The 22974-nt window shown below is 41.0% G+C and overlaps 1 protein-coding gene across 5 annotated transcripts in view; it reads left to right on the forward strand.

Moving 5' to 3' along the window:
• The first annotated feature begins 5086 nt into the window (after positions 1 to 5086).
• Positions 5087 to 22974, forward strand: part of Rif1 (replication timing regulatory factor 1) — a 47450-nt gene continuing 29562 nt past the window's right edge. For 4 of the 5 annotated variants that reach the window (XM_052182471.1, XM_052182474.1, XM_052182475.1 and 1 more), the window contains exons 1-13: positions 5099 to 5221; positions 5428 to 5541; positions 6536 to 6614; positions 8349 to 8445; positions 9218 to 9345; positions 9430 to 9524; positions 10622 to 10811; positions 13620 to 13712; positions 15114 to 15252; positions 17355 to 17506; positions 20326 to 20443; positions 21195 to 21359; positions 21689 to 21799. In XM_052182471.1, the coding sequence (XP_052038431.1) occupies positions 5438 to 5541; positions 6536 to 6614; positions 8349 to 8445; positions 9218 to 9345; positions 9430 to 9524; positions 10622 to 10811; positions 13620 to 13712; positions 15114 to 15252; positions 17355 to 17506; positions 20326 to 20443; positions 21195 to 21359; positions 21689 to 21799 (1471 nt within the window). In that variant the 5' untranslated portion in view covers positions 5099 to 5221; positions 5428 to 5437. Of the gene's footprint in view, positions 5222 to 5427; positions 5542 to 6535; positions 6615 to 8348; positions 8446 to 9217; positions 9346 to 9429; positions 9525 to 10621; positions 10812 to 13619; positions 13713 to 15113; positions 15253 to 17354; positions 17507 to 20325; positions 20444 to 21194; positions 21360 to 21688; positions 21800 to 22974 lie in introns of all 5 variants that reach the window. The other variant, XM_052182472.1, reaches the window with a different exon arrangement.

A 22974-nucleotide genomic window follows, 5' to 3' on the forward strand; every position in this document is an offset into this window, starting at 1 on the left:
TGTGCAGCTCTCTCTTCTCCATACTGATTTCACTTCCTCTAGGCATGTACCCAGAACTGTGATGGCTGGGTCATGTGCAGTTCCACTTAAAAATTTTCAGGAATTTCTATTCTATTCTCTACAATCATTGTAGCTATCAAGATTCCCACCCCTTTAAAGATTTACTTTTATTTATGTGTATGCATGTCTTTGTATGTGCACGTATGCCCACGTGTGTGTAGTGCTGACAGAGACTGAAGAGGGTTTAGGATCCCTGCCTAGAGCTGCAGTTATAGGCAAGAGTATTCTATAAGAGCAGTACACACTCTTAAACATTGAGTATTTCTCCCAAACTAACCTTTATCTTTTCAAACATAGCTATTCAGACAAGTGTGTGGTGTGGTTTAATTTTATTTTTTCTTTTCTTTTCTTTCTTTCTTTCTTTTTTTTTTTTTTTTTGGTAAAGATTTTGTTTGTTTGGGTTTTTTTAAGACAGGGTTTCTCTGTATAACTCTCCTGGCTGTTCTGGAACTCTCTCTGTAGACCAGGCTGGTCTTAAACTCATTAAGATCTGCCTGCCTGCGTCCCTCAACTGCTGGGATTAAAGGTGTGTGCCGCCATGTCTGGCTATTGGAAAAGATTTTTAAATTCTATTTGACAAATACACTGGGGAATCATGCAATGCTGCTTACACTGGATGCAAGTCTGTGCACAAGTCTGCACATGCCTTTACAACTGGACCTGAGATGGTGGAACTCTTCATTTCAGTGTGACACCCCGCCCCCAATTCTTCTAAGTGAAGACAGCCATCTTTTCTTCATAGGACTTCTATGGTTGAATTACCACTGCCCGATGAACCTTTTTTACTCAGCTCTGGTTTGTCTTTCTTAAGTGTGTAACTATCACAGTGTTACCCATATCAGCAGCCGGAAGTCTGTCTAGCCAACCCTTGGTTCTCTTCTATAACTTGTTATGAGTAACTAAGATACAGGGAAATGCAGAATTTCTCTCTGGAGGACCTACCATGCCACTGCTTTGACATTCTGAATACCTGGAAAGAACCAAAAAGAAAGTTTAAGGGTACTGGGATAGGAATGTGATAAGTGGTTTTGAACATTAATTTCTTATTGTTCTTTGTGTGTGTGGTGTTTTTTTTTTTTTTTATTTGTTTGTTTTGCTTTTGGTTTTTCAAGACAGAGTTTCTCTGTATAGCTCTGGCAGTCCTGGAACTCACTCTGCAGACCAGGCTGGCCTTGAACTTGGAAATCTGCCTGCCTCTGCCTCCCAAGTGCTGGGATTAAAGGCGTGTGCCACCACTGCCCGGCTGTTTTTACTAGATAGGAAAAACTATGTCTCCCTAGCTGTCCTGGAACTCAGTATGTAGACTAAGCTGGTCCTGAACTTAAAGCAGTTCCATTGCCTCTGCCTCCCAAGTATCGGGATTAAAGGTAGGTACCACTACTCTCACATTTTTAAAATACGCCCATTATTTGTTTATCTTCTTTGGCGAAAGGGATTTTCCTTCTAGTTCTTGTGTTTGGGACTGCTGAGTGTTAGGAGATCCTCATGTGCTTTGGCTGTTGGTTGTGTGTCAAATGTATAGCTTCACACATTTTCTTCTGTTCTGGAGGTTGTCGCTTTACTCCTTTGCTGTCCAGAAGCCTCTTCCGTCTCCTTTGATGGTTTGACACACACTCAAACCGTGTGGGGCCCTGGCTGGCTTGGAGCTGCCCCCTCCAAACACACTGGGTACCCCCTGCCTCAAAGCTGGGAGTGCAGGCTTGCCCCTTACAGTCCAGCTGGTTGTCTTTTATGTTGATGAGCTTTCTGAACAATAATAATAATAATAATAAAAATAAAAACAAACCAAAAACAAAAGAGGAAAGGAAAGGAAAGAAAAGGACATGACTGCTCCTAGGTATGGTGGAGGAGAAAATTCATTATAGATATAAGGGAGGCAGAGCCAGAGGCAGATAGATCTGGGAGAGTCCAGAGTAGTTATAACCCTGAACCTTGTGAGGAGAGCGGAGGGGTGGGGAGAGAGAGAGATGGGGACTAAACACAGCAGCCGGAGGACAAAGGTGCAAAAAGTGGAGAGGTGGCCAAAATATCTGCGTCATATAGGGAAGGGCAGCTTCATCCCTGGGATGGAAAGCTCTGGGTAGAGAGTGAAGTGTGCTGGCCATACTCTAGAATAGGTAGGGACTGAGGCATGCTGGGAGAACCTGGAGGTCTAGTTCTACTTAATATGAGAAATAGTCACCTCAGCCACTGGCCCCAGGTTTGAAATTTAATTTTGCTTTTATTTCTAGTGTTTTGGGATGAAGCCTAAAGAAATAATAGCTTGTGTTTTTAGTAGTCTTTTTTTGTTTGTTTGTTTGTTTTTCCTCCTTGACACAGGATCTTATTAGGTAGCCCCAGCTGGCCTGAAATTCACTATGTAGACCAGGCTGGCCCCCAAGTTACATCAACCTATCTGCCTCAGCTTTCTGAGTCCTGGGATTAAAGGCAGATACCTACACGCCTCCTGTTAGCTTTTAATGTGTCTGTGTATTTGTGTAGGTAGGGGCGAGTGTATGTAGCGGCTAAGAAACAAGAAGGGGTAAAATAGGCTTGGGGCGTGTGGGGAGGTAGAAGGTGTATGATGTGAATGTAGAAGGGTGAGCACTGGGGCTGGGTGAGGGGAGGATCTAGCCCCTGAGGGGGAGGGTAGAGAGGAGGGAGTGTGCTGGAGAAAGGGTCGGCCGGAACTAAAGTGGAAAAAGCCAGAAAACGTGCTACTTTGTAAGCAAGCAACTACAACTTATAAACTTAGCAGAGCAATAGGACTAATGATAACTGTAATGAAAACTTACATGACTATATAGTCAGTCTTTCTCTGGGTCCATACTTTTGTTGTTTGTCTTAGAGGTGGGGGTCTCCTGTAGACCAGGTTGGCCTCAGCTGACTGAATAGCTGAGGATGAATTCTTGATCTTTCTCCCAAGTGCTGAATTCTTGGCATGTAGCTCCACTATGCCTGACTCTGACTCTTCCTGATATATGTTCAATTTTATTAACATTTAATGTTATGTGTATGTAAAAATTTTAAAATTTTTATTGGTTTTTCAAGACAGGGGTTCTCTGTGTAGTCCTGGCTGTCCTGGAACTCACTCAGTAGACCAGGCTGGCCTTGAACTCATGCAGATCTGCCTGTTTCTGCCTTCAGAGCGCTGGGACCAAAGGTGTGCACCACCAAGCCTGTGTATTTTAATTTTTAGAGTCTTTCTATGTAGCTCTGAGTATCTGGAAACTTCTGTGTGTATCAGGCTGGCCTTGAACTCAGTGTCAGAGATGCTCCTGCTTCTGCCTTCTAAGTGCTAGGTTGAAAGGCAAATACCACATCTGGCTTCTTTTGCAAAGGCAAAAAAAAAAAAAAAAAAAAATGTCTGGCTGGCTATGTAGCTATAACTGGCTTAACTCATTATGTAGCCCAGGTTGGCCTGGAACTCACAGCAATCCTACTGCCTCAAACTTGTGTTGAGATTACAGATTTGTGTTGGTGAAATTTTCTAGAAATTTTGGAGGTAGTCTGTGTGGGGAAGGGGATTTGTTTTGACTCTAACCTTTCACCTTTTTCTATGAGATAGAAAACAACAAAGATCAGAGAACTCACTGACCAAGCAAGATGGCAAATCGATCTAACTATTTTATAAATGTAATACTTTTGCTGCCAAGTGTCCAACCAGCAGAAACTTCAGTCTTTGTAGGAGATCAAGAGCTGGGCGTGGTGGTGGTGCACACCTTTAATCCCTGCACTGGGGAGGATGGTGGATCTCTAGGTTTGTGCACCGAGGAGAATTTAAATCTCAATGGGAGGAATGTGGGTGGTGCTGGAGTAAAAGAGGGAAAGATTCCATCGGCCTGGAGGATTTGAAATTCCACTAAAAGAAATGAAGCTTGTCAATATTTGTTTTTGCTTTTGTGGGGTCCTGCTCTGTAAGTCAGTTTGAGTTGGAATTGGGGATCTCTCCTATCTCAGCCTTCTGAGTGCCCGGAAACAGGTGTGTATTATCATGCTTAACTGCCCCACAATTATTGAAAAAGGGGATTTAAAATAAGAGATTGTCACTGGGAAAAGTTAGAGGTTCTAGTGGGGTGTTCAGAACAAGCAGCAGACTCGAGGTTGGAACCCAGAGCTTCATGTGTGTGCCAGGCAAACTCTCTAACTGAGCCTGGCTCTGGGTGGCCCTATTATTCTTTGTTGTTATTTTAGCAGGTTTTTTTTTTTTTTTTTTTTTTTTTTTTTTTTTTTTTTTTTTTAAAGACAGGGTTTCATTTTGTATCTCTGATTGTCCTGGAACTCTTTTATCTGCCTTGCCAACTTAAGTGTTGGGAGTAAAAGCGTGGGCCACTAGGTCTGGTTTCCTTGACGTTCTGTGCTTAAAACTGAAACAATTCTGCCGGCTGTGGAGCGTGCTGAGAGGCACAAGCAATGATTTTAAGGAGAAGCACCTTGTTTAAGGGTTTACAGTCGTTTCCTGGCACCTGTGTACCCCAGGTTGCTTCAGTCTGAGGAATCACAAGGTTGAAAGGCGGAATTTTGAAATCTGCACATCAATAACGCCCATTTCCAGGCCTTTGTTATGCACGCCATTGGCCCCTTACTAGTCCTCACCACACAGAAGAAACTGAGATGAAGTTATTCTGCAAAAGTCACAGACCAAGGCTTGAATGCCTTGCTTTTGATGCGCCTCTGACTTACCCATTGGGCTGGGGCTTAGAGACAGAAAGCTAGGTTTAGCAAGTGGACCTCTAGAAAACAAAAACCCAACCACAACAAAACAAGCCCTACAGTCTGCCATCCACTCTCAATCAAATGGTTTTGTTTGCTCATTTTGGGAGCGCTGGATTTGGGAGTTTGCAAAGTTGGTCTGAAGAGCAAGTAGACTGAGTCAGGTGGAGTTGGGTACTCATTTACATCACTAGTTTCTAGCCCCAGCTGGAGGCAATACACGCCCCCCGAGGTGATCGGGGGGCGGGGGCGGGCAGCAGGCCATCGAGCAGCCCGGCGCGCCACCGCCCGTTGGATTGGCTCGAGCCTCTCCCGCCAGGCCTGCCCGGCTCCCGCGCGCCGCTGGGCCCGCCCCCCGCCGCCATCTTGGTCGTGGAGGAGCGGGCTGCACGCGTGAGTAAATAAGCGCGAGCCGGGAGCGGACGGCGGTCCCGGGGCGGAGAGCGGCGGAGCGGACTTCCCGCGTGGGGTGAGGACCGTGGGGTGAGGACCGGGAGGCTCGGCCGGCGCCGCCTCTGCCCCCTCGCGGCCGTGCTGTCTGGGAAGCGGCTGCGGGGAGCCGGGCGGGCGGGGAGGTCGGCCTGCGAGCGAGCGAGCGCGCGCGGCCCGGCGTGCAGGTGAGGGCGCCGCGCGGGCTGTGCCACCGGTCACTGGTGTCTTCCGGCCTCACTTCAGGGTGGCCGACATGACGGCCCCAGGTCGCAGCCCCCTGGAGCCGCTTCTGGAGACTTGGGAAGACTCCTCGGTGTCTCCCGGAGAGCAGACGGACGCCTACCTAACTCTGACCAGGTGAGGCGGGCCGGGGACGAGCCGGGGCGGGAGCCGGGGCAGCTGCGGGGGACCCGGCGGACGCGGGCAGCTTGGGGCGCAGCGGCGGGCCATGCCTGCGGAGTGACGTTGCGGGGCGCAGCGGCGGCGTCCGAGGGCTTTTTTTCGGGGAGGAGCGTTTTTTGTTTTTTTGGGTATTTTTTTTTCTTTTTTTTTGGGTCCGGCCCGCTAACGGGAGCCTTTAAGGAAAAGTTTGAGCTGAAAGTAGTTTGAAGAGCCAGGGCTTCAAGCGCACTGCAAAGCTCCAACGCGCTGGGAAAGTTGGCGGTCCGGGATGAATTGGGTTTAGCGATGGGCTTTGACTCGGGCTCACTCCGGTGTTCCCCCCCCTTGTCCTCGAACTTGTGGTTCTACCGAAGCCTTGTAGTGCTTGGGATTACAGGTGCGCGAGCTAGCAAATCGGCCCCAGAACTGGCTTTTTAAAAAGTAGAGCCGGGAATCCCGTTTTTACTTTATTTGAAAGACTAAAAAAATTCTAAATTTGGTCAGGTAAAACTAGAAATGTGACAGGGAAAGGGATTCCTATTTCCTTTTCTCATCTAAAAATTAAAAAAAAAAAAAAAGAATATGCTGTCGATGCCAAAAAAAAAAAAAAAAGCTTTTGAGGCAAGTTACTGCTTATAACTGGTGTAACTTCCAATTTTTTTCCTATATACCTTGAACCTTTTTTAAGGAAGAGGTTAGCTTTCAGGGGTTTGAAAGTAATCTTTAAAAACTTGAAAACAAAATAAAACAAAAAAATCATGGGTCTGGGTACCTGTGGCTCCAGAAGTGTTGGATGGCCCTGGAACTGGAGCCACTTGATAGGGTGCTGGGAATTGAACAACAGTTTTCTGCCAGAGTTCTTAACATTGGATCGGCTCTCCAACCCTGAAAGTAATCCTTACAATGATGACAGCAATTTTTTTGTTTTGTTTTTGCTTTCGACTAAACTTATGTTCTATTTCCTTTCAAGTCGTATGACTGGAGAAGAAGGAAAAGAAGTCATTGCAGAAATCGAGAAAAACCTTCCTCGGCTGTACACAGTTTTAAAGGTCTGTGTTTCTTTTTTGACTCCATACTGCCTCAGTCTGAACCCACTGGACTGAGCCCTTTGAAATCTTACCTTAGCCTTCCAAATCTGGGCTTCCGGGAGCAACTCTGACTAGCTTTCTAATAAGATGATTTTTCACTGTGGATGTAGCACTACCCAGTGCGTTGTTAATGCCCTGAATACAGAATATCATCAGTTATGTTGATGAGACTATTATCTCATTTGTGATTACATATGGTTCATTGGATGCTCTCAGTCACCTTACCTGTGTCCTCTGTTCGGTACCACTACGCTTACATCCACAGGCCACATCGCTCTTTAAAGCCCCACTTTGCAGGTTAGGAAATTGGTTCATTTGCTTACAGTGTCCAGGGTTGTCAGTTCAGAGCTTATCTCTTATATAAAAACAATAAAATCTGATTGTGTTTTGGAAGTGTAGTTCCTAGTAGACGGTCCTAAAGTGGCAACTATCCTGGTCTACTCTCTAGACAGACAGTATTCGTATTCATACATTTTTTGTGTTGGGGCAGAGGGATTTATTTTTCCCAGTAAAGCCTTGGGACCAAGTTGCTTAGCTAGGTGTCAATCCAGCCTCTGCCTTCCAAGTATTGAGGTTAGCACTGACATAGACCACAGTACATGTTATTTATTTTTATTTACATTAACTTTGGCTTATTTTACTTGTTTGGAACAATTACAGCTAACCTTTCCTTGTTCAGTAGTAATAGGTAATATCAGCCTGACTGTATTCTTAGCCTCATCTGACCACTTAGTGACTTCATAACCTGCCATCGACATCTTTTAATATTCTTGATTTTAGAATGAAAAGATTGACCTGAATATCCCAACCTTATTGAAATTATTACTATTTTCTTTGACAGGGTCTCTAGTCCAGGCTTGCCTTGGACTTCTATATAGCTGAGGATGACCTTGAACTTCTGATCCTCCTGCCTCCCAAGTGCTGGGATTACAGGCATGTGCCACCACTTTGCATTTATGCAGTGCTGGGGATTGAACCCAGGGCTTCATGCATGCTAGACAAGCACTGTACCAACCAAAGTACATCCCCAGTCCCAAATTTCTTGAGCATTTTTTAAAACTGAGAAAAAGTGCCTAATATACTTGAGAATTGCTACATTCCAGCTGCTTCCCTTTTGTAGTCTTAGAGGAAAAAGGCATCACTCCATTCTAAAGCTAGGGTGTCAGTTTTGCATTTGAGACTTTGCTTATTCCTTGTAGAAGAACCATGTTGTCTCTGTTTCCTGTCTAATAATTTAAACACTTTTTATCTGTTGGCCTTTTCTTTGTTTTTGCATGGATATGGGAGATGTCATTTGCCTTTTCTTAAAAATGTTCTTTCAGTTGATTTTTTTTTTTTTTTTGTATTTTTTATGTGTATGGGTGTTTACCTGCATGTATGTCTGTATACCACATGTGTGCAGTGACCACAGAAGCCAGAAGAGGGAGTCAGAACCCTAAAAATTGTAGGTGGACAGGTTGTGAGCTGCCATGTGTGCATTGGGAACCAAATGTAGATATTTTGCAAGAGTAATCTTTCCAGTCCCTTTCAGTTGATCTTTTTCTAGTTTCCTCCTTTGCCAAGCTTCCCTGCCTTTTTTTTTTTTTTTAACTTACTCCCAAAAGGTTGGCCAATTGATTGGATTAAAATACAATGAGTTTGGGTTGCAACTGACTCTAGAAACTGTTCTCTGCTGTCAATGTATTTGTTTTGTAGGCTCACATATCCAGTCAGAACTCAGAACTGAGTAGTGCCGCTCTACAAGCTTTGGGGTTTTGTTTATATAATCCCAGAATTACCTCAGGATTATCAGGTAGGTAATTGATTAGTGCTGTTAATATCTGCTGGCTTTATAGTTTAGTACAGTTAAAGTACTGTTGTCTGTGGATAAAGTGTACCCCTCCTCCTGAAGACATTAATTTGGAACATGTGCACCTTTACTGCCGTGCAGGAGTCACATCTACCATGTGGGTTCTGGGGATTGAATTTACTAGGCTAGATGACAAGGGCCTTTACTGCCTCAGTCTTTTTAGTAGAACATAGTAAATGTCTGTCTGTCTGTCCGATTGATGTGTCAGTCCTACCCCCTAAGGAACTTGTTGAGATGAAGAGTTCTTATATAATAGTAATAAGTGTTAATTTGGAAGTGGTAACAAAGTATAGTAGTACTACTAAGTACTGTTAAGTAGTTCTGTAATTTTCAATTGTAAAAGAAACTTAATAGATCACTCAATTAGAGGAACTGAGGAGTATCATAAAGTTGTTACTCTTTCCTTCCCTCAGTAGAGTTGCAGGTTTTTTTTCTTTTGCTTAAGTCTCCTTAGCATCCTAAGATGACAACAGTTAATTGAGTTGTGTAAGATTTAAAAAAAGGTTTGCAGTCTGTTAACTGTGTGTTTCCTCTCTGGGCAGTATTGTTTATTTTGGTAGGAAGTAATATTGGTCAGCATCTCTGTAGGTTCTGTGATCATCTGCACTTCTGAACATCCCCAACTGCCTTTGTTACTTTTACTTTGCTTTTGTAGATGAGATTTTAAGGATTTTGACTATACTACATAAATGAAATTAAAATGCTTGTTTTTCAGAGGCAAATATTCAAGAACTGCTTTCAACTTTGAATGGTATCATTAAGAGTTCAGACAAAAATGTGTGTACCAGAGCACTGTGGGTTATATCCAAACAGACATTTCCTACTGAACTTGTTAGCAAAATGGTGAGTATAGTTTTGGGACATTTGAATTATATGCCCAAAAGACAGTTGTGGATCATCTGATTTGTATGCCTCTTTGTCATTTAGGTATCCAGTATTATTGATTCATTGGAAGTGATACTAAGTAAAGGAGAGATACATTCTGCTGTTGTTGATTTTGAAGCATTAAATGTTATTATAAGGTATGCACTTGGTTCTTGTATAAATTAAAATAATCAAGTTTTGGAACTTTGGGGTTTGTATATTTAATGATGAGATAGATGTTAAGCAATAGGACTGGCGTTTGCTACTAAGTCTGACAACCTGAGTTGAATTCCTAAAGCCCATGTGAAAGGAGAGACCCTGTTCTTGCAAGTTCTTGGACCTAAACACTGTGAATGTGTAGACAGTCACACTGGTACACATACATGCACACATGTAAAAGTTTAAAAAACCAGAAGTTTGGAATGTAAGCAAAGAATATAGAAAATACAAAACAAACAAACCCCCCAGAAGTGAGGGCTGGAGAGATGGCTCAGCCATTAAGAGCACTAACTGCTCTTCCAGAGGACCTTAGTTCAAATCCCAGCAACCACATGGTGGCTCACAACCATCTATAATGGGATCCGATGCCCTCTTCTGAAGACAGCAACAGTGTACTCATATACATAAAAAGAAAAGAAAAACGAGAAGATTACCCTTAGACCAAGTTAAGCAAGAGAAAGGTAACAAGATGGAAAACTACCTGTAAGTTGGTTCTAAAGATTGTAGGTTAAGGCTTTCAAAATAAAATGTCCTTCTCAGTGAGCCTCGTCAGGAGCATCTTTGCTGGCAGCACAGTTTAGCTGAGTTTTAGTTTTCAAAGGTTTCTTGCAGTTTGTGCAGCTGTTTACTTCACTGTGTTCTGATGTTATGAGTGACTTGTTTTCTCTACACATGCATGTGTACATTCTCAGATAATTGGGTCCTGGTATGCATATTTCTGTGTGATGCTCATTTTCCTGGTAATTTGTAGTGTGAGAGATTTGAGCATAGTAGGTAATAAATATTCTACCACTGAGCTGTGCCGCAAACCATACATCTTTTTGTTTTTGTTTTTGTTTTTTTTTAAATTGGAGACTGAATCTCATCAAATTGCCTAAGGTTGGACTTGGGTCACTGTAGGTAAAGTAGGCCTTTGAACCTTGTGGTTCAACCTCTTGAGCAGTTAAATTTATAGATATGCCTCACCTGACTTTGCTTCTTGATAATTTAGCTTGACTTCATCTTTTAAGTTTAGTCATTGGTTTCTCCCTTGTAGGCTAATTGAACAAGCCCCAGTTCAAATGGGAGAAGAGTCTGTGAGGTGGGCCAAATTGGTCATACCATTAGTTGTTCACACAGCACAAAAAGTACATCTTCGGGGAGCCACTGCTCTAGAGATGGGGATGCCACTGCTGCTTCAGAAACAACAAGAAATCGCCTTGATTACAGAGCACCTTATGACTACTGTAAGTATTTTTTTTTGTATGTGGTATGAAATAATGCAGCAGCTGGTGGGGGGGTACCTTACTGGCCATGTTAAGGTGTCCTGAGAAATCATACCCCAGATGTGGTATAAGGGAGGGTTTATTTGGGGGCAAGGAGGGGAGCGAGGACCTGGAGAAGAGCTAGGAAGGCAGAAAGGGGGAGAGAGAAGGGCCACCCAGGAATACTGGGAACAGAGAAAGGGGGAAGAGGGAGGGGGAATCAAAGGAGCTAGGGAGGGAGCACCTTTGTGCTGCCTCACCTTGGGAGGAGCCTAGCAGAGTCACCCCTAAGCCAACAGTAAGAGTTTGCTGAATTCTGTATGTGGGAATTTCTACCTAAATAGAGCTTAAAATTCAACCTAAATGTATCCATATAGTTATACCATCTCTGAGGAGTTTTGTTTTGAATTAAAACAAAGATTTGGGCTGAGTGTAGCTGGTGGTAGAGTGTTAGTTAGTTTAGCATGCACAAAACCTTGGGTACAATCTTAAGGCATCACAAAACAAAAGAAACAAATGTAGCAAAGAATGGTTTAATCAAATTACTCATAATAAATGAAACATTTTTGCTAAAGTTTAGATGTTTTATCCCTTCTCTAATGAGTGAATAAAGAGGTATTATATTCTGAAAAAGGAATTATGTTGAATTCATTATTTCAGCAGATAAATGCTTATAAACTCATGTAATGCAGTTTCCTAGCTACTATTCAGGTCTTAAGTTTACCAAATTGTTTTCTTGGCAGTATTTATTAGGTAACAGTTTTTGGTTTTGTTGTTGTTTTCAAGTGAATTGGATACTGTGTAAATTGCCAGGTTTATATATGAGGCATTTATAGCATGAAGAAAATGTTAAAATTAGGACCTTTTAGCAGTGATTGGAACCCAGTGTAAGGACTGGCTGCATATAATAATAATAATAATAATAATAATAATAATAATAATGCCAGTTCATTTTAGGTGAGAAAGTCATGATTGCAAAGGGCCCCTTTGTGCATCCAGTTAGTTTTCAGGGAGTGTCATGGGCAGCCGTTCTCTAGAAAGGAATGAAAGAGTGCAATATCACATAGGATTAGGACTTGAGGACTATTGTAAGATCTCACTGAGCACTCCTCTGGCCTAGAGTTCATTGCCTAGGCTACGTTGGCGGCCTTGAACTCAGACTTTACTGTCTCCTGAGTCAGATTAAAGGCGCAAGCCACTAAATCTGGTTTAATGTATTGCATTCCAAAGGACAATCTTGTATTCTTTAAGCACTGCCAAAAAAGACAGTTTCATTGGCCTGGAACTTATGGTCTGTGAGACCCAGGTTTCTCTGTAATGCTGGTTGCCCTGGAACTCTGTAGACCAAGCTGCTCTAGATGGAAGAGAGATCCACCCCAAGGTTCCTTTTTTTTCTCCACCTTTGCAGCTTTGGGATTTCAGATATGCACAACTGTGTCAGACTTTTTATTTTTTTTAAACATGGGTTCTGGAAATCAGATTTAAGTTCTCATGCTTTCGTACCAAACACTTTACTGGCCATGAAGTTTTTATTGGTAATGTGATTTATATGGTAAGCCACATGTTAGTTTTTCTTGCTGTGATGTCCTTTAGAGAATAAACAGACTCAGAAAATAGCAGTTAAAAAAATGATTACTTTCGGATTTAGGTTTGGTCACTTTGGCCCCATGCATTTTATGTCATGACCACCATGTTGATAGGGCTGTGTGGCAGTCTCATAGAGGACAGCACACACATGTAATCCCAGAACTTGGGAAGCATAGATACGTGAATCTCCGTGAGTTGAAGGCTAGCTTGTCTTTCATAATAAGTAACAGGTCATCCATAGCTGACCTCATCTTAAAAAGTATTCAGCGACTAAAAATCAGTTTACTGGAGGCGCAATTGGAATTAGCCAGGGCAAGATATGCCCTTCAAAGACTCCCCTACTACTTTCTCAAATAAGTCAGTTTTTTATTATTGTGCTTTCTCCACATAGGCCAATGCATAGATGAACTAAAAGGTTGCTTAAATTTCCTTTTAAGATTTATTATTGTTCATGTGATTGTGAATGCCAGGATATACATGGCTTCTGTTTATATGGGATCAGAGGACAACTTTTATTTTTGGAGACAGTCTTAATATGGAACTTATGTAGACCAGACTTAGACCAGACCTTCAACATACCTGTGCTACCTGAGTGATGGGATTCAAGGCACGCATAACCATGCCCTGTAAGAGGGCAAACTGGGAGTCATACACAGTAGAGCTGTGTATGCTTTGTTAGGCCTGAGGGGCAAGGGCTTCACCTACTGAGCCATCTCAGAGGCTCTTAAGCTTTTAGACATCTGTTACTATGAAGCTGTTAGGAGTGCTTTACTTTACTAGTATGAGAAGATTGTTACAGTATCATTTGAATTCTAGTTAATGATGTGCAAGAATCTTTTAGAAGTATGCTGGTAAGAAAAGTGTGACCTTGAATGATTTTCAGTTGAGCATTAAACTTGGTAGAACTAGGTGCTTGCTTTTTACTTTAAACCTCTCAGATGGCTGTGTTTTCTTTCTTTCTTTCTTTCTTTCTTTCTTTCTTTCTTTCTTTCTTTCTTTCTTTCTTTCTTTCTCTCTCTCTCTCTCTCTCTCTCTCTCTCTCTCTTTCTGTTTTTTTTATTTTGAGTGTTTGCTTTCTTGGATGTATACTCTCGTTGTGGAAAAGGTGAATTGGCTCAAAAAATTAATGAAAAGTTCTTAGACTTGGATAGTGGATGTTATGCCTTTTAAAGTATTTGATAAATGTTTTGCTTTTGTTTATAGAAATTAATCTCAGAACTTCAAAAGCTATTTATGAATAAAAATGAGACTTATGTGTTAAAACTATGGCCTTTGTTTGTCAAACTTCTTGGAAAGGTAAGTGAATGAATTACCTTGGAATTCTTAAATTATCTTGGAAAGGATAGTGAATAAGTTTGTATTTTCATAATTTGAACATGCCGGAATTTTTATTTTTTAGTGGGTCCCACACAAGCTTCTGTGGAACTCACCACTCCGCACATAACAAAACTCAAGCACAGCTGTGCAATTTGCATCAGTCCTCTTGTATCAGCCTACCAAATCCTGGGATTGTACATGTGAACCACTGTGCCTAGTTTATGTGTATGCATGCTTTTATTTTCATATGCACGTGCATGTTGGGGGGGGGGCAGAAATCAACCTCAGGTGTTGCTCATTAGGTGCTATCTGCCCTTTGATTTCTTAATCACATTTATTTGTGTGAATTTGTGTGACTATGCGTGAGATATAATACCCATTAGGACTGCCCGGTGTCCTGGTAGGGTTGTTCACTGTGGGGTTCCCAGCAATTGAACTCAGGTTGCCAGATCCACCTGTCTCTGTGCTGGGATTAAAGAATCTGCCACTGTCTGCCCAGCTTTGACCTTCTTTGAGGCAGAGTTCTTACATTCCTGTGTATTCTCGAGTAGGCGGTGGTTACTGCCTTTCTTGCACTGAGACCCCAAGTGCTTTCCTCCGTTTCCACCCATAAAAATATGTGTATTTTAAACAATTGATTATTTGGTTTATTGACTTGCACATAGGTATGTAGATGGTCAGGGCAGATGGTCAGAGGTCAGGGCAGATGGTCAGAGGTCAGGGCAGCTTTTTGGAGTTCAACAACCATTGGAGATCAAACTCAGGTTTTCAGGCTCTTTTTTGGTTTATTTTTGGTTTTTGATAAATAAATTTATTTTTCTGTACAGAGTTTCTCTGTAACAGCCCTGGCAGTCTTGGAGCTACCTCTGTATACTAGGCTGGCTTTGAACTCAAAAAGGTGTGCTTGTCTTTGCCTCTGCCTCCTGAGTTCTGGGATTAAAGGGGTACACAGTAACTGCTCAGCCATGTTTCAGGCCTTCTGTATGGCTAAACAAAAGCTTTTATACTCCTGAGCCATATCACTGGCACTTTTGCCTAGTTTGTTGTTTTAAGACAGTCTTACTAAGTAATCCTGGCTGTATAGAGTTATATGTAGGCCAGACTGACTTTAAAAGGCCAGTTGTCGGCCTCTGCCTCTTACATGCTCATGTTTTGAACTAGTTTCTGAGGATTGGTTGAACTTAGGTCCTTAATAATGAGAGACCCCCCCCTCCCCCCAGCTGGCTTAATATATCTTTATTACTCCTGTTACAGGTTTTTGTTTGTAAGTAATGGTGTTTGTAAGTAATGGTGGCTTTTGAGTACTGGTTAGAGTTTGAATGTCCAAGAACATATAGTAAATGAATAAATAGCTTTCTGATGCCTTTTCTCCTTTCTTAGACCTTGCACCGAAGTGGGAGTTTTATCAACTCTTTGTTACAGCTGGAAGAACTGGGCTTTCGTAGTGGAACACCCATGATTAAAAAAATAGCTTTCATTGCTTGGAAAAGCTTAATAGATAATTTTGCTTTAAACCCAGGTATGTAAATAGTCTTAAGTCTTGGCAATTTATTTTTGTAAATTTAATTGTGTCTGTGTGTTGGTGAGGTGTGTGTTTGAAAGAACAGGGCATATGGGCTGTGGTAAGAGGATATTGGATACTTTGTGGAGTCCATTTCTTTTGCCATTATTGCATGGGTTCTGGGAACCAAGCTTAACATCATCAGAATTGTACATCTGAGACATCTCATCTTGCTGGTCATGGTTTGCTTTTTTGAGGCAAGTTCTAGGAATGAAGCTGAGAGGTTGGTGTCGAGCTAACTCAGTAGCCCAGACTTACCACATTTTTAATTTAGCATGGAATCATTTACTGTTCTGATTTTTTGGGAGCTTTATATTGAATGTTGTTATTAACTTTATACCTTAAGGGAATAGGAACAAATATATAAATAGATTTAAGAGATATTGAAAATTGCTAATATATGACTTACCCTCAGTTATTTCAGAAGTTGAGCAAAATGAAAACCTGTTTGTGGCTTTCTACCCTGAGTTAAATGTCATAGTGTCTCTCTCGCTCTCGCTCTCGCTCTCTCTCTCTCGCTCTCTCTCTCTCTTTAACAGAACTGAGGACCAAAGCCAGGGCCTTGCGCTTGCTACTGAGCTAAATCCCCAACCCCATCATAGTGTCTCTTAAATCAATATAGTAGGTCTGATTTTATAACCACTTTAGAAAACCTGATTTATCAGGAGCAATACAAACGATAGTTGACAAGACTCCCCCTAGTTCTAGAAATGTGCTCCAAACTGGATTCCTTTAGACTTGTCTTCACCTTATAATAATCTCAGGTGGAGTGTTTGGCATGTATATAGAAAATAGCTGAAAACATCAATATAGATATTAACAGGCTAAGTGAAGTCTTATAGGTTGAACATTATAGATGAGAGGTGGTGCACTCCTCTAATCCCAGTTCTCAGGAGGTAGAATCAGATGGATCTCTGTAAGTTTGAGGCCAGCCTGATCCACATAGTGAGCTCAAGGATCTATGGTTTGATTGGTAGTGCATGTTTGTATCTTTGTTGCATAACATCTAGAGGTGATAATGAAATTGATATAGCAGAGATAGACCATTAAACACTGTCTTTGCTGATGTCTCAGTCCTTCTGAAGTCTTGTGATGTGATGTGTGAGCCAGGATTGTATCTTAGTTTTCTGTACCCAAGTCAAGAACACATCTAGTAAAAATATTTTTTAAAGAATTGGCTTTGAGGGGCTGGAGAGAGTTGGGTTAGTGGTTAAGAGTGCTTGCTGCTATTCCAGAAGACACACCAATATTGGGAGGCTTACAGCTGCTTGCATAATTCCAGCTCCAGGGGGGTCTCCCTCTGTTGGGCTCACGGGCCCCTGCACATTGTATGTACTCCCCCAGACATATGCACATACACATAAAAATGAAAGCAAATCTCAAGAATTAGCAAGTAAAACAAGACAAACAACATTGTATTGAAGACTAACAGTCATTAAAGTAGGGGACAAGGTTGACTAAATGTATAGCTTTCCAAAAAATTAGATGGCATTAATGGAAATGGTGTTTGCTTATGCGTGTGTGTATGTTTGTTTTTTGGGACAGGGTTTGTGTGTATTCCTGGCTGTCCTGGAACTCTATAACCAGCCTGGTCTCAAACTCACAGAGATACACTTGCCTCTGCCTCAGATTAAAGGTGTGGGTTAACACTGCCTGGCCATTAGTTGATTTCAAAAAATAACCTTTGTTGTTATAATGTAAAATTACGCCTCTATTTCTTTTGTTTTGAGGCCAAATCTTATGTTGACTATGTTGTTGGCCTCCAATCCTCTTGTCCCTGTGGCCTGCAGGGCATGAGCCACTATAGTTCTTTGCCTCTATGGCTTGAATCCACTAAATGGGAGTAGCATCCCTTCAGTGTAACAACCTAAAATATTGTAGATACTGCCACATGTCCACATTCATGGAATAGAAACCCTGTTAATGTTACACTGTATCTAATACTTGAGTTTCTATTCTGGTTTTGGGCCCACATGTACTGGAGTTTGTCAAAGTGAGTTTATTCTGACCTTTTTTTTGCTACAGTAGTTCTTTAACTTGTGTTCATATTTTCTTTTAAGATATACTTTGTAGTGCAAAAAGACTGAAGTTATTAATGCAGCCTTTGAGTTCCATCCATGTGAGAACAGAAACTTTAGCATTAACAAAACTAGAAGTCTGGTGGTATTTACTGATGAGGCTTGGACCTCAACTCCCTGCCAATTTTGAACAGGTAATATCATAATTATTAACTATTAACTTAAACATTCATGTTTCTTTTTGCTTATTTTTGTTTGTGATAGGGTCTTATAAGAACTTGAATGTGTTTTAGCATATTCTCCAGTGGCCTAAAATGGGGTATCATCTATAAGCCTCTAACCATCAAATGCCAACATACCTAGTAGTTTAGAGCATTTATTCTTTCTTTAAAACTTTATCTGTTTTGGGGAGTTTTGCCTGCATGTCTGTCTGTGCACTGCTTCTGTGCCTGCCAGAACTGGCCCTGGGATGGAAATGATGGTTGTGAGGTTCTATGTGGCATTGGGAATCAAACCCTGGTCCTTTGGGAGAGTAGCCAGTGCTCTGAGTGCTGAGTGATCCTTCCCCAGATATTCTTTATAAAATGAACTGTAGTGTTTAGCAGTCAATTACCATTAATGTGCTATACCATAAAGTTAGAAGAAATATAGAATATTTACTGACACTAATCTGAATCCTATTTTGTTTGGCAATTTGTTGGTTTCTAATTAAACCAACTATATATATATAGTGACTTGCTTTTTTGGAAGGTGTATTTGTACTAGAGTCATTGCTCCCTATTTTGGTGCCCTTTCACCAAGGCAGTTTCCTACAGTTTGAGACAGGTTGGCCTTGAACTTGAGGCCATTTTTCTCTTGAGTTACTGGCATTATATGAACTTGAGGCCATTTTTTTTCTCTTGAGTTACTGGCATTATATGAGTGAGCCATGAGCCCCACCATATTTTTTATTTTATTTTATTTTATTTTTTTTGAGACTAGGTCTCATTGTTGTTCAGGGCTAGGACTTACTTTGTAGCCAAGAATAGCCTTCTGATCCTCCTGCCTTCATCTCCTAAATGCTGGGATTATAGGTGTTTATAGCTTTAGAGTACCACAGATGAAAACACATGTCATTGGAGCTACATCCTCAGCCATGCTATTGTTGCTTGGAAGTCCTGGGGGAACCAACCCTGTGTATACTAGGGGAGCTACCCTACCCACTGGCCTTACTGCAGTTCCTGAGTTTTAGATAGAAGCCTTCCAAGTTTTATATAATGTCATTGAAGATTGACATTAAATAAATCATAATGAAATCCACAAATTCTGCCATAATAGGATCCTTAGAGTCTGTCTAATTTATTAATTGGAACAGCATAGTGAATATATGAGACTGGTGGTGGATGATTTTAGAAGTAAGCTTTAACTATCTTGATATGTTTTAATGTGACTTCACAAAAGCTATGTTGCTTAGTGGTGGTAAGTATGTTTAACCAGTACCCCACCATGAGTTTATTTTTTGGTGTAGGTGTGGGTTGTATTGTGTTTGGATTTTCAAGACATGGTTCTGTAGCCTTGATGGCCTTGAACTCACATTTCCTGCCTCTGCCATTGCTTCCTCACAGTGGGTTTAATCTGTAATACCAAAGAAGAATTTAATCAGCTAGGCATGTGGTGTATACACCTTTAATCCTAGTAGGTGGGTCTCTTGAGTTTGAGGCCAGCCCAGTCTACAAATTGAGTTTTAGGATAGCCATGAGCCAGGACTTCAGAGACACCCCCCCTTCCCCTCCCCCCAAACAAAACAAAAGAAGGGTTGGGGATTCAGCTAAATTGACTGGATGTTTGCTTAGCGTGCCTGGTACCCTACAGTAAAACTTCTGAACTAGGAAACTGGGAATGTACTAGAGTGTAACCTGTACTGGGGAAGTAGAGGAAAAGTAATTATTATGTTCAGTCATCTTGGCTATGTGTTGAGTTCAAGGACAGACTGGGTTTCAGAAAACCCTATTGGGGAAAAAATGCAGTAAATACAGGAATAGCAAATTCTAACTCAGAATTTATTTGCCAAAGCTATTAATGTATGCAGTTTTGCCTGAGATTTAGAACTAAGCAAAACACAGATAACAACTCAAATATAGGCAAATATAGGTCCTGCATTTTAGTTTGTTTACTTTTGTGATTTTTTTTTTCTTTTTTTTTTTTGCTTGCTTTTTGATTTTGTTCTGTTTTGAGACCTAGTCTTGCTGTGTAGTCTTGGCTGGCTAGGAACTTGAAGAGATCTACCTACCTCTGCCTCCTCAATGTTAGGGTTTAAGGCATATGCCTGCCCTTACTAGGCTTCTATTTTAGTTTTTAATGCATGGAATAACCAATAAAAATTTAGTACAGGTTGAATAAATACTTGTTGAATAAAATACTTATGACTATAAATGTTTCATATTTTCTAGGTCTTTCTTCAAAAGAATTTCTTAGATTTAATTAAGTATAAGGGTTTTACCTGAATATTATATACCATGCACTTACCTGGTGCTCATGGAGTTCAGAACAGGGCATTGAGTCTTCTGGAAAATAAATGGTTGTGAGCTATCATGTAGGTTGGGGAACTGAACTGCAAGAATAACAAATGTTCCTAAGTTCTGAGATCTTTCTATCTCAAGATCTTGGGATATTTGGATATAAGGAATAGGACTAAAGTTTAACCATAAAATTTGTCTTACATATAGAATTATACAAGGTAATTTTATTTTGCTACCTTTTCCATAAGGATAAAAAAACCTTTAAGCAGATCTTAGGCGTGGGGGAATTGCTCAGTGGTTGGAACATAGGCTGCTTTTCCAGAGGACCTGGGTTTAATTACTAGCACCCATGTGGCAGCTCATAACTGTCTGCAACTCTAGTTCTAGGGGACATCCAAATTAAATTACTTAAAAGAAAACTTATCTGGCCTTAAATTTTTAAGTTGCTTTGCTCTGTGTCTGGACAATACATGGCTTGTAAATGAAATTATTGCTGCTTTGTCTTTTCATGTTAGGTTTGTGTGCCACTGATTCAGAGTACAATAAGTGTTGATAGTATTGCTTCACCTCAAGGCAGTTCATCTCGAGGGTCTACTTCTCCTGGCTTAAGTCCACTGACTCCTGGACATAAAGGTGAGAGAGAGATTTTTTTTTCCTTCTCTTTGGAAAAGTCTTTGAAGGAGTTGTCACATGCCTCTGGAGATGAGATTCTTTAAGCTAAACGTTTGTTAGAACTTGTGTTGAGGTTAATTTTCATGTGGTAACCCTCTGCCTCTAAGTATTGGGATTAGAAGCCACAATATTATCTATATTGTCTTTTACTGATAACTTTTATGTGAGTGGTTGGAAAACAAATTTTCTTTTTTTGCTTTTTACCTTTCTTTGTCATTAGGTAGGTCTCACTATGTATGTAGCCCAGCTAAATTTTAGTTTTTTCCTATTTGAGGCAGTGCTTCACTGTGTAGGCCAGACTTGAATTTGAACTTTGTTTTTGAGACATGGTCTCACTCTGTAGTTCTGGTCTGCCTAGAACCCACTGGCTGACCCACTGATCGTGAACCAGCATGACTCCTGCCTCCAAATGCCAGGATTGCAAACGGGTACAACTATGCTCAGCTCTTTCATGCTACTGTGCTTGTATGGAAAAAACAGATCTTAAAAGATGTTTAACATTGAAAGAAATTGCCACTCTGCATTGGGAAGCAATTATTTGCCATTACTTTATTTTAGTCGTTTCCAGCTTACAGTTCTGTTCCAGTACAGAGAAGCTTGTTATTAATTTCAAAGTTTATATTAATGCTTGAGAACTTTACATCATGTTTTTAAATATATAGTATCTTGTTAGGAAACATAACTTGAATAATTTGGTCTTTCTCTCTTAAAGGTGCTTCTCCTTACGGAACTCCTCGTGTGACCCTGAGTTCAAATATAGGTGGAATGGCTACAATCCCATCTATTCAGCTTTTGGGACTGGAAATGATGCTTCATTTTTTGTTGGGTCCAGAAGTTTTGAGTTTTGCCAAGCAACACAAGATTGTACTGAGTTTAGGTATTTGATTTTGAAATAATTTCATGTGTATGAAACATTCCAAAACAACTGTTGGATGGAGGAGAGGCTACAGTTTCACAACAGCTTACTAATAATATTCTTATATTTGAAATGAGCATAAATATTTTTTCCTTTTCCCTTTTTCTTTTTGGTTTGTTTTTTGTTTTGAGATCCCCCTGCCTCTGCTTCCCAAGTGCTGGGATTAAAGACGTGAGCTGAGTTTCAATCTTTCAGAAAAATATTTTTAGAAATTTAAGAATTTTGGGGGAGTGAGCAATTTGCTCCATAAATCTAGTTTGGGCCTGACTGTATCTGCTTTTCTCTTGCAGAGCCACTGGAGCACCCGCTCATCAGCAGCCCTTCCTTCTTCTCTAAATATGCGCACACACTCATCACTGCTGTTCATGATAGCTTTGTGGCAGTTGGAAGGGAGGCCTCAGGTAAATTTAGGGGAATTTTTAAAATTCGTAAGTGTTTATTTTTCAAGTATTTATCTTGTGTGCTTGTGCATGTGTGTGGACATACATGTGCTACAGCATATGTGGATGTTAGAGGGCAACTTTTTGGGACTAAAGTTCTCTACCATGGTCATCTTGGGGAATGAATTTAGGCTACAGGATTGGAAACAGGTACATTTACCCATTAAGCCATTTTATCAACTACCAAAAATGTGCTTTAAAGGAAGATAAAATAGCAAATGCTTGTTTGGTGGATTGTGCGAGATTGTGCACTGTGAAATTTGTTTTTTTGTTTTTTTTTTTCTTTTTTGTTTTGTTTTGTTTTTTGGCTTTGTCGAGACAGGGTTTCTCTGTTACCCTGGCTGTCTTGGAACTCACTCTGTAGACCAGGCTGGCCTCAGAAATCCTCTTGCCTCTGCCTCACAAGTGCTGGGATTAAAGGTGTGTGCCACCACTTTCCCACTGTTGTTTGTTTTCTATTTGATGTGACTTGTATTAAACAATTAGAAATGGGGAGGTTGGAGTGGCTGACATCATGGGGAGGCAAGAGGCAGGCCAATCTCTGATAATTGATGTCTGTGTAGCACATTCTAGGTGTGTCAAAGTTACCTAGGAAAAGAAATTAGTTGTACATAGAGATAAATAATATATAAAGTTTTATAATGACTAATGGAGTGCTGACTCAAGCCTAGATTTTACATTTTCAGTCTTTGCATTTAAATTTGTGTTCAGAGCCCAACAAAGAAATGTAAAGCTGTCTATAGTTAGTGGCTTACCTTTGTAAGGTAGGAGGATTGAGGCAATCCCAGACAGCAGAACGGGACCTTGTTTTCAAAAAAGATGTGAGCAAGGTAGCAAGCCATCCCAGCACTGCAGAAGCTGAGGCAAGGGTTATTGATCTGAGGCTGACCTGATTGCCAAACTTAGAGCTTGTTACCCAAACATAAGTAGATAAAGCTCCTTAGCTTCTTGGAAAATGAATCATATTTTATACCATTACACATATATGTGTACATTCGTGCATCGCCATGTCACACGTGGAGGGCAGAGGACAACTTTTAGGACTTGGCTCTCTCTACTATGTGTGTGTGTGTCGGGGGGCGGGGGAGCGGAGTGTCTCAGGGTTGAACTCTGCTGCTCAGACCTGGCAGTGAGTG

Source organism: Apodemus sylvaticus, chromosome 5 (assembly GCF_947179515.1).
Source record: "Apodemus sylvaticus chromosome 5, mApoSyl1.1, whole genome shotgun sequence".
In the NCBI taxonomy this organism is placed as follows: domain Eukaryota; kingdom Metazoa; phylum Chordata; class Mammalia; order Rodentia; family Muridae; genus Apodemus; species Apodemus sylvaticus.